We start from the raw sequence: 12,128 nt of genomic DNA on the forward strand, positions 1-12,128 counted from the left end.
CACGAATATAACATCAGCAAACTGTTTCAGTGCATTTAGGTGCTGTGAGTGGTGCATCGGGCACAATACATGCCATTCTTTCACAATTGTATACCATCTTTTCTATGATGGAAACTTATAGACACTTTAAAGAATTCCTATATAGTCCTGTGGTACAAATATTTAGCAAGCACATCATCAGGTAAAATATATGGAATTTCTTGGACTGACAGGATGAAATCACTATGAATTTTGATGAAATTTACCAAATTCATCTTCATGCTTCCAGCCATGGTAGTAGTAAACCATTTTTACAAATCATACTTAGATCCATTTTCTCAGTGTTTGAGAGATTGTTCACTTTAGAGCACTAGCTGTATTTGCTGATGATCCAGGTTCAATTCCTAGCAACCATATATTGGTTCAGAACCATAAGTCTTACTCCATTCACTGACAGGGCATTTGATGGTCTCTTCCAGCCTCTAGAGTCATCAGGCACAAACAAGCTATACAATCATAATACAGGCAAACTATTCATACATAGGAAATGAATACAAATATTAAAAGTTAAACAAAATAAAGTTCCTTCTAAGGGGTAGCAATACAGAGAATGAGGTTTCTATATCACTATAATTTGCTAAAGTCTCCCTCTCTCTACTCAAGGCTTGAGTCACCAGGAAGATGGTCTGAGAATAAGCACATGTGTGGGAACAACAGACCTTGGCCCACTTCCCCATCAGCCTGGGAGCAGGCAGCTGTAACTGACCAAGAAAACATGTTACTAAAAACAATCCTGTGAGAAATGTTTACCGGAGCAATAGGTTACTGATAAGGGCTCACTCACGGGAACACCCTAATTTTGATCTTTCCAATGACTAGCCCCCCCCCCGCTGCCGACTCTGGTGTCAGGGGCATATAACCAGCCAGGGTAAGAATAAAGCGAAGCTTTCTTGGGGTCTTCTTGAAGCTTTCTTTGCACCACCGACTGGTCTCTGTGCCATCAATCCCGACACCCTCCACACATTCTTGGACACAGGCTGCGCAGTGGGCACGGCACACATGTTTAAACTGTTTTGTGAGATTGTGTCTTACCAACAATATTGGAGTACTGAGAGTTTTTTCACAGTCATTGAACAGAAAAATGAGAGCAATAGTTTCTCAGTTTCTCCCACAGAGCATGCCAACACTCATCCAGAAGTCCATCCCTGTGAATCAACACAAGGGGGCTAAAAGTTGCATAACCAAGGGTCATGAATTCTTGAATATTTATCATCAATGAATTGTATCCTAAAGAGAGACTTAAAAGTAGAGAGAAAGCACAGTCAGTCCAGTAGAAGAACACAAAACAGAGCATCAGCAGGAGGACACTCTGAGCAGCTCTCAGCTCAGGGGGAGTTCTGTAGAGAAGCTTGGAGTTCTGAAGGTAGAGGACATGCTGGTAGTGCTTGTGGAGAAGAAGTACCATGTAGCCACTGGCCCCTCCCATGGCACCCTGAAACACAGCATCTCTCAGGACCTTGAGAGGGAGAACAATCCACTTTGTTTTCTGACTTTCTAGCATAAAATAACAATACGTGTCTTCACTCTTAAACTGTGATATATTTGGTCTTGTACTTGTGATGGAATAGATTAGGTTCATACTTATTAAAGCATTGAGCATCCAAAAGAATGAAAAGAATGGAAAGATGTGCCATGCAGACTTTGGTCTGAGCCTCCTCCACCCAGATGCTCTGGGACTGATGATGATGGCCTGCACCACAGTGAGGAGACTGCTGGTGCAGATGGAGACTCCACGGGCCACCCTTCCCAGGTAAATTAGAATCTTACAGCCTATGTCGTCTAGGAAGTTTCGCAAACCCCAAGCTGCCATTGTGTTTGGCAATCCTTTTCCAAGAAGGATTATGATGTTTGCAAAGGCCAAGTGGATGAGAATAAGGTGTATGGGTTTCTTCTCAGAGCCTCCCCACCAACTGAACATATAATTCATAGAAACAGAAATGTTCCCCAGAGCACCAACCATAGTCATGAAGAGGAAAATAATTTTCTTAATAACATTCAAAACCATTTCTTCCTTCCTTGGTAGAAGTATCCAGGATGCAGTCTTTTTGAAGAAAGCATCAGTAATAACAGACATGGATCTGAAAAACACATTTTACACAGTAGCGTTTTCTGGTGTGCAAGAGGCAGTGGTGCATACATGCAATGCTGCAGATTAGGTCCTTGAAATTCCCCCTTTTCCCACTGTGGACTCAGGGATATTGTGTGTGCTCTGACAGGTGAGTTAGGTAACTGCTATTCAAAATTTTAAAGGTGATTTTTATTTTTGAGTTCTACACTAGCAAAATTGACTTGTCAAGTTTGTGTGTGTGTGTCTGTCTCTTTGTGTGCATGAATTATACTTGTTAATCCTCAGCATAGCTGAATTGAACTCTAAGTTTCTCCAACCAACATTTCTTCCTCTGTTTCTCATTCTATTGCATCATATTTCCCCACACAATTCCCAAAGCTCATGCTGAACCCACCTGACTTCCCCACATCACACTCACAGACACTGGAAACCTTGCTGGGTCAGCGCCTGTAACATCTCTCAGTTGTAACTTTACCTTCCCCACTACCTCCTCCTCCTTTGACATTCCCTTCTTAATTGCATCTTCACTAACATAACACTTTCTAGATTTGCCTTTGGCCTCAAAGCTTTATAATGTCTTTTCTACATCTTAATACTTTACAAGTTTCTATACTGACCATTCTGTGATTTCACTCCATATAAATGCTTACTAGTTATCTTTTAAGGTAGTCCTCAATGTGAAGTCCAATTGCACAACTTTTCCAGACATGGCTGGACAGTTAAATCTGAGTCATAAAAAGATATGCTGAAAAATTCATGTACCCACCAGGTTGCAGCTAGGGAGTGTGTCTAGCAGAACCCAGTATGCTTCCTAGGAGAGCAAGTAACAGAGAGCTGTGGTCCCAGTGGATGACTTCAGGGCATTTGTGACTCCAGTGAGTCACCTGTCAGGGCATCTAAGGGAGCATGGATCAGCTCTCCACCAGGGGAGATGATGAGGTAGATGGAAGAAGGAGATTGATGATGTGTTAGTTGCCGCCATGAGATGAGTGCAGTTCATGACTTATGGCTCCTCAATATTGGCTAGATACAGTACAGTAGGTTGGGGATACTGGTATGAGTAGGAATTCTCCCATCAAAGAAGTCATGGTAGTGTTGCGCACACATTATGGTACATGGGATTGTGATGAAGTAGATTAATTTCATTGAAGATAAAAATCACTTACATGAGAAACCAGTATCCCAGGGTCAGGGTTCTGAGTGTGCAATCTCAGCTCTGTTGGGCATGGTTAGCGCCTCGGGTGCCTAGTAAGATCTCTCCCTACATGGCAGCATTTGCGTCTGTGGGGCCTTGTGAGCTGCAGCTATGTCAGTTTGCTTTGCAGCCTGCTTCTCCTGCATCCTTTCCAACCTGTTTATCAGGCAGGCTGTGTTGTTCTACATCAGTCCGAGCTGATTACAGAACTTTAGATCTCAGCAGGATGTTATTCTTCATGTTCTGGAGCCCCATTCTCATTTCTCAGGGATTTCCAGCAGCTTTGGGCACTTTTTCTAGAATAAGAATAATCTGGGTATTTCATGCATTTGTGTGTTCTGAGTACTTTGAATGCCTCTGTTTCTTTGTTTCTGTGAAACTTATAGGATTGATTTAGATGTCTATGTCTTGATGATATCACCTGTGACTTGCATAAACCAAGCCATGCTCCCAAGTTTAAGTTTGTGTTGCCTTAAGACTCTAGAAATGTCAGTTACTGTCTTTCAAATGCTCCTGTGATGGAGGGGTAATTACTGCCTGTATTACCAGTGCATCCTGGAAATCACAATACTATCCCAAATATCTGCACATAACGAAATATGCACCAGACATTAATAGCAAGCACATCAGCATTCATTAACAATTTAGAACAAAAATTAAGTGTTTAGTCAGAGGTTGGAATCTGTAAAAAAATCCCTTCCATAATTCACCCCAAATCCTGATGGAAAATGTTAACATTTTTCTGTTTGTTTAATGTTTGATTTCCTGGGAATTCCTATTTTTCTGGTTTTCTCTTTTTCCTCCCAAAGTTTCAATCATATTTTAGTACAGATTCTGATCTTCTGGTAAGTGACTCCTCTTCTCGAATGGAATGGCAGAGGAGGGGGAGGCAATTTATCTTTCACATTATACTGGGAATTCTATAGGACATTAATTTAAAAAAATAGGATGGACTCGTGTTTAGAAATATGGATGATTTCTTGTCTGGAAATAGACCCCAAGAACCTGATGTAGAAAACATCCATGCTAGTTTTCTAAAAACAAGCAAACGACAAACACAGACTATTTCTCTTTGCTACTTAGCATGGGAATAAAACTACAATGAGAATTTCAGGATGTCCTTGATCACAGCCTCAATCCTTTATAGCAGGAATTCTCAAGATGGTAATTATAACTGTGACACTCAGAGGTTTATATTTCTCCACACCAGACAGTCATGCAAACACTGTAGCTGATATAAATATGTACAACATTGTATGATAGACTGCAGTGATTAAGGATGGACACAGAAGGAAAAATTACTGTAAATTAGGAGTAATGATGTTATTATAAAAGAAAACATGTGCCAATATTTGAAAAGTGGAAATGCACCCAAAGTAAAGAGAACCAATGTTGACAAACAGTAAGGATACTGTTGGAGTCACAGTGCTGGCAAACACAGTAGGTAAAAATAAGAAATTTTGTTTGTTTTTATTTTGTCTTGTAATTTTTGAGACAGAGTCTCCCTACATAAACAGGAATACCCATGAACAAAAATTATCTTGCTCAGTCTCTTTAGTGCTGATCTTATAGGAGTGTATCATGGTGGTCTCCGGAATTTGACAGACATCTGAAAATCTTCTATATACTATTGATTCCTTTAAGAAAAACAAAAACCAAAAACAAGGAAGAAACCTTAATCAAAGGCCCAGCCAGAGCAAGGTCATATACTTCAGCCTGAGGATGGATAGCAATGCCTCAGCGGTTCTGTATCTCCAGGAGCTATTCTCCTTTGATCTTTCTGGAGCCAGGGACCAGCCTTGTTAGGTACAGAAGGAAAGTGGAGGTCCTGAGGTTCACAGAGCCTGGCAACTGCTCCCTGTTTAGTCAGAGAGAGAGAGAGAAATTGAGAGAGAGAGAGAGAGAGAGAGAGAGAGAGAGAGACAGAGAGACAGAGAGACAGAGAGACAGAGAGACAGAGAGAGAGAGGTCTGCTGTAATGACCCTCTCCATGACACAGCTGAGGGGATGGGAGATCTTACCTCCATGGACTCACCTGGACTCTGGTGCAGACGGGCTCTGGAGCAGCTCTGGGAAGGTGACACTCGCCAGGTCATAACTGTACTGTCAGGATTTATGGGGCTCGTGGCTGCCATCAGGTATTGCAGACTTCAAGTTTCATGCTGTCACAGTGTCAGGGGGAAGGGAGGCCCCTGCAGAGCCCCAGTCCCTGAAGAGCTTCCCCCTCTCTCCACAGTTACGAAGTCTGTTTTGCTCAGAAGTTATTTCAAGTTAATTGGGGTTTAATTACTTTGAGAGGAAGGATGTGAGGAGAGAAAATGAACAACTAACTAAGTTTCTTGTACAGAGCTCCCCGCATCTCCTGACTGGTTTTTCCATTCCCAAAGTGCCAAGCTATGACCCTGCAGGGACCGACTTCAGACACACAGACAAGTCACTCGCTCTTCTCTCTTAAATCCCTCTTTATACAAGATTAGAATAAATGATGCTCAGCACTGGGATTCTGTAACGTGTAGTTTCCCTCGCCAACTGCCTGGGCCCTGCCACAGTTGCAGTCCCCAAATAACACACAAGACGCTATATTAATTATGAAGCTGTTGGCTGTTTGCTTGGTTTCTTACTGGCTAGCTCTGACTTAAGTATTTAACCCATAATTGTTAATCTAAGTATTTCTCTTACTGGAGAAATGGGTCCGGACCTCTTACTCCTCAGGTGGCCTACATGGTGTCTGATTCTGCCTCTCTTTCCCAGAATCCTCCTTGACTCCTAGTCCCACCTATCTTGCTTCCCTATTAGCCAACAGTGCTTTATTCAACAACCAATAAGAGAGACAGATTTACAGAATGACATCTCCAATTAGGATTCATGTGCAAGTTCCAAACATGGATTAGAACAAGTTAAAGCCCTTTTTTCTACCCATGCCTGTGGTAGTGAAGTCCTTTGATATAAGTGACTGTGACATTCCTACACATTACATATCATATGGGACTTGACATGAATGCCTCCTTGTCCTTATTCCAAAAACAATATTTACTAATCATAAAACTCCAATGACATTTCTAAAACTTACTTCTAAAACTCCAAGAGGGGACCTTCCATATACATCTCATTCTAGTTCCTATGAGGCTCTACCTATGCCAGATGGAAAATGATGTAAATAAATGTACAGGGCTAAGATCAGAAGTGATGACATTATTATCTTATTTTTGAAGAGAAAGCACATAGTAGACTTATGGGTTGACATAGGAGATGTTGTAGGTCATGGCTCTTACTCTGTGCCCTGCACGATGGTGTCTCCATACAACAGGTGCAAGTAACACATACTGGAAGCTCAAAATGCTTCTTCTGTAAATGAAATGACAGATTTTGAGGAAACCAGAATTTTGATGTAGCAGAGCAAGTTGGCGCTTATGAGAACATTAACCATCCAAAAGAGGAGGAGAGAGGGAAGAACTTGCCATGAGGTCTGTGGCTTTACCTTTGTCCAAATGGTGGTCCTGGGATTGATTGTGACAGCCTGGACCACACTGAGCAAACAGGTGGTGCAGATGGAAAGGCCCCGAGCCATCCTTGCCAGATAAACCACAGCTTTACAGCCAATATCTCCTAGGAAGTTTTTGAAATAAAACATTGTGGCTTTGTTCCTAATTTCTAATCATTTCTGACTAGGAAATGCTAAGTGGATGAGGATAATGTACACAGGCCTTTTTTTTAGTCCCCAAGGCAGAAGTGGACAGATGTCTCACAAATATTGGAACAGTCTTTATCTTCGAGGTAGTTTTAACCTAGGTGGACACTAAAATTCAGTAAAGAGTCATCATTATTTGAGAAATCCACAACCAGGGCTGTTGCATGTGTTCTTCTGAAAAGTTTCAACTCCCGACCAGGGAAGGAGGGCTACCTCAGTGCCCCTGCTGGGTGCTGTTTAGTACTCCTTCAGTGACTGTTGGGGTTTTCCATTTCTTGCAAGGAGCTGATGGACAGCTTTGGTGAACAGTCATTTGCCACACTGCAGTCAGCCAGGTGGTGCACACAGGACACTGACAGAAGCCTTCCCAGGAAGCCTTGCAGCACAGGTTGCCTGATGACGTGGGATCAGAGTGAAATCTGGACCCTCTGTATTCTCCTGGGTGGGAGGTTGTAGAGTCCTCAGAGCCCCAATGTCCTGTTGCCATACAATGCCAGACAACATTAGCTTCAGCAACCAGCTCCCCTCTGAACCTTCAGGACCACAGTCCCTATGTCCTCAGCAGATCCCCATGTGCTTGGACAGCAAGAGAGAGGATGGAACCCTAAAGTCTGAGTGTGTGGCTGGCATGCAGGGTGACCTTTCAAATGCTACATGTTCTATGTAGGCCCTAATGAGGAAATGGAAGTAAGAGTCAGCAGCTTGGGTGCAATGTTCCTGAGTGATTTCTACACAGCACTGTGCACAGGACTGGCGTTCACAAGTGGGGCTTGTTTTACAAACCATGATCACAGTCTCTAAAACACGATATTTCCCCTGTGCTTTCCTATATATTTTGTGAACACACATCAGTGTCAAAATTATGTTTGGAATTGCCTTACAGTGTTTACTCTTAGCAGTTCTTTAGTGCTTGGTACCCAGCAATGCCAAACATTCATTAGTTGCTGTCAATTAATTTTTTCCTGTCATCTCCACTTTGAAGGGAACTTCAGATAAAAGACGCTTTCTGGCATCCTTCTCCTTCACTTGCTCTCCTGCTCTTTGATTTAGCATAGCCTCTGGCACATAGTAATTGCTTTGTAGATAAGTAGAGGAGTTGGTTGATCACAGAAGTAAATTAGAAGGAACAAGAAGACAGGAAACGATTAAAGATAAAATTCTAATTTCAGGTGACTGTATGCCCTCCTGCATTTTCTGATGAAGGATGAAACAAGCTAAACTACACGATAGGGATGTGGGGATGGTGGGGTAGTTAGAATCAATGACAGCTTCTAGAGCCTGAACCAGTCCTTAATTATCTAGGACAAGCGGGCTGAGAAATATTAACCAATTTTCTCAATGAATTTATTGTTGCTATACATTAGAATGGAAGAGACAACCTATCCAGTATATATAGCTTTAGTTCACAAGGAACTGGTTGTGAAAAGGAATTTTGTATTTCTCAGAACACAACAATGCTTAGCAACATGGACATCCCTGGTGATCAGGACAAAGAGACTGAGGCCAGCACAACTAAGCACTAAAAATGCTTCAATATTGAGTATTGTGGGATCATGTGTCACTATGGAGCCTGTGTAGAAGGAGAAAATGAAATCTGCCCAATAAAAGAAAAAGGAAACAGGTCATGAGAGTGAGAACACTACGGGTAGCTCTGATTTCTGGACTGGAATCATTTGCGAACTTGGAGCTGTGAAAGAACAGGACACGTATGTGATGTTTGTACAGATGGAGAGCCATAGACCCACTGCTCCAGCCCATGAGACTCTGAAAAATGACATCACAAAGCACCATGAATGAGAGGAACAGCCACTTAACGGTGTGCCTGGATGCCAGCATATAGCAATACCCAGTATACATCCCAACTTCAGATCTGTTCTCGTGCTCCTGGCTGCTGTGATATAGTGGAACAAGTTGGAGCTTATCAGGGAATTAAAGATCCAAAAGAGGAGGAGAAAGGGAAGAACTTGCCATGCAGTCTGTGGTCTGACCTTTCTGCAAAGGGTCCTGGGACTGATAATAGCAGCCTGGACCACGCTGAGGAGACAGATGGTGCAGATGGAGAGGTCACGGGCCACCCTTTCTAGATAGATTACAGTTTTACAACCAATGTCACCTAGGAAGTTTCTGTAATAAAAAATTGTAGCTATGTGTCTGACCCCTACACAATGAATAATGACTGTGTTTACAAAAGCCAAGTGGATGAGAATAACATCTATACATTTTTTTCTCAGGACTCGTAATGAAAGTATATACATGTCTTACAAATAAGATGCTGTTCCCTAAAACCCCAAGTCCAGTAAGTGAAAATAAAGTTAATCTCTGGATGAGGTCTCTCCAAATCATCTTCATGATATTTCCACAACTAGGAAAACCCTTTTGAGAAACACAAGGAAGTCAGTATGACATGGTTGATGCCTGCGTGTGTTCTCCAGTGAGAAGAACAGTGTATTATGTAAATGCAGAGTTCTTTGCTCAGAGATGCCAGATTTCATTCTTGCCCCTTCTGCTCTTGCTTCCACTGACACAAATGATGCTGATGACAATTGGACATAAAAACCATGCTGATGCATCAGCTGCTTTACAGAAGATTGTTCTTTATCTCCTCCATCTCTAAGCTTTTTCCCATGAGAACATCCAAAGAAAGGGCAACATCACTCAATTTCTAAGCCATGATATTGAGCATCAACTTAGATGCCTCTCTTCCCAGATCCTCTTTGACATCCTGCACACACTCATCCCTCAAGTATTGAACTAATAGAAAATTGCAGCAACGTCAAAGGAGTGTAATACTTCCCTAAATGGTGTTGTTTTTTCAGGAACGCTCATGTGGCTTTTCTCTGTCTCCAATTCTGAGTTGACCTGGGCAATAAATAACACAGGTTAATTGGGTAGGGCAGCAGCAGTGCATTCCCTACCTTTGGTGGCATGGTGTGACTAGTATTTGTTCCCTTTCCTCTCATGTGTGGGATTATTAAAGGAAACCACGCCCCTCTTGTGTGCATTTACTGACCATTCCCTAAGAACGTTTTCCCAAGAAAACATCATGTCTCCGTCTCAGCTTGGGCATTGTTTCTTTGGACTCCTAACAAAAGCACATGCTATTATTTATTTAGTTTTTTTTTTTAGTTTTTATGAGACAGGGTTTCTCTGTATTGTTTTCGAGGCTGTCGGTCCAGCCCAGCCTCGAACTCACAGAGATTCGCCTGCCTCTGCCTCCCGAGTGCTGGGATTAAAGGCGTGTGCCACCACCGCCCGGCTTCCTATTATTTTGGTTTTTAAGGCTCACCAAATCAGTGATTTTATCAGTCAGTAATGTTCTGCCCCATAAATGACCAGCAACCTCACAACCACATACTAACATGAGTAATCTTGCACAGGACACCCATTTTCTGTTTTCTCATTGTGTTCCAAGTTAAAATAAGGATTAAAATATGTATTCATTTTCCTTCCACTTTTACAAGTCGTAAGTAGTTTTATGTGGGAATCTTAAGTGTATTTCCTTCTATTTGTTAGTATTCTCTGCTGTTCACCAAATTTATCTCTGGATTGCTTTCATCTTCTCCCAAGGACATGTAACCTGGCATTCACCCCGTGACAAGGGTCCATGTGATGTTCTCTTTCTGATCAGATTCCAGCCATGATCCTTCATAGCTTAGTGCTGCCCACAGGCCACAAATGTGTCTCCTACAATTTCCCTGAAACCTCCTGACTGTGCTGTCTGTTAGTCTGCTTATATCATCCCCTCTGTGCTGAGAAGATCTGAGAGATGCTTTAGTACAACAGTTACCTTGGTAAATCACGTTATGGAATGCTCAAAAACAACTTCTGAATAAATTAATAACAAGTGTTGTGATTGTATATTCTACATAAATCACAGACATGGACTGAAAGATGTTCTGTTTTTTCTCTTTCCTTAAAGTTCTGGGGAGGTCAGCCTAATTTGGAATACACATTCAGGAATGTTTACTGTATTTTCTTACATGCATGGGGGAGGTAAATTTCCAAGCTCCCAAACATCCAATGGATATCATGGACTATCTTTAAAGACTTTCATCAATGTGGCTAATTTTTAATTGCATTATCTCTGTAATGCCCTTTTTATGACTGTATGCTTTCAAAGGTTTACCTCTTGGTTCTTTCAGATACCAATAATATATACAGAAATTATCTCTTTACACGTATTCTAGGAACTTCCAGAGAGACATTTATATGTATATTTCCATTCTTTCTTTTTGAGTGTAGTTACTTCATAGTATGAATATATTCCTGGGCATCATTTGTGTCCCTGGTGTCTGCAAAGGCCAGAATAAGGCACTGGATCCTTTAACACTGGAGTTGCAGATGGTTGCTAGCTTTGATGTGGGTGCTGAGAATTGCATGAGTGGCAAGTGTTCTTAACCACTGAGCCTATTCTTCAATTTAATAGACTTTCACAGGTTCCTTACCTCCACCATGCTACAACCAATCAATACAGTCTGTGTGCATCCAATTAAATGAGGGATCTTGCTGCAATGATGTGGTGGAGGGATTCACATATTCTAGAAGCTGGAGGAATGCCAAATCTTTAGTAATAAAAAGGTCAGGTTTCATGAGACCACTGTGGGTGGTCCCAAAGCAGATTGAAATTCTGAATTTCCCAATTCATATGTTCATCATGTTGAGTATGTTATTTGGTTTCTTTAAAAAGTATTTTTCATATGTAAATTACATTTTGTGCAATATAGGTGTACTTTGGGGAGTCTATGAACTGACCAGCATAGTGCTGAGGGATGTGCCCAGCATGCTTTAAATACCCATTTTCTAAAATCAATTGTTAGTGTTAGTTTGTAGTCTCATGTCTGCTTTATCCAAAATTCTTGCATTCTGTGGTTTACATTGGATCTAGGGAATGGGAAATTCACAGTAAACGATGCCATGGTAAAGATAGAAAGAGTGCTCTGTCTGCAAAAGCCTGTAGTCAGTAGAAGTTATACAGCTCAGATCAGAGTTCCCAGTCCTTGGAGAGAAAAAGACACAAAAATTGTACAGAAGTTGTGGGAGCAAGAACTTCTATCCCAGGCTGCAAAGCAGGTGCCTCTGTCTCCTACCCCTACCTGTCCTGTGTAATGAGCAGCTCTGGTCCAGTGACCACACACACT

At 41.7% G+C, this 12,128-nt stretch overlaps 1 protein-coding gene and 1 pseudogene across 1 annotated transcript; both read right to left on the bottom strand.

Annotated features, from left to right (window-relative positions):
- Positions 1-1,105: 1,105 nt before the first annotated feature.
- On the bottom strand, positions 1,106-2,113 carry LOC121143547 (vomeronasal type-1 receptor 4-like). The gene has a single exon (XM_040755664.1). It carries the CDS (start codon positions 2,111-2,113, stop codon positions 1,106-1,108), a length of 1,008 nt encoding a protein of 335 aa, XP_040611598.1.
- A 6,280-nt stretch (positions 2,114-8,393) lies between these two features.
- On the bottom strand, positions 8,394-9,509 carry LOC121143730 (annotated as a pseudogene).
- Between the last annotated feature and the right edge of the window lie 2,619 nt (positions 9,510-12,128).

Source organism: Mesocricetus auratus, unplaced genomic scaffold (assembly GCF_017639785.1).
Source record: "Mesocricetus auratus isolate SY011 unplaced genomic scaffold, BCM_Maur_2.0 Super-Scaffold_100013, whole genome shotgun sequence".
NCBI classification, from domain to species: Eukaryota; Metazoa; Chordata; class Mammalia; order Rodentia; family Cricetidae; genus Mesocricetus; species Mesocricetus auratus.

Coding starts and splice junctions, on each gene's coding strand:
- LOC121143547 (XM_040755664.1), bottom strand. CDS start 2,113: ATGTCTGTTATTACTGATGCTTTCTTCAAAAAGACTGCATCCTGGATA.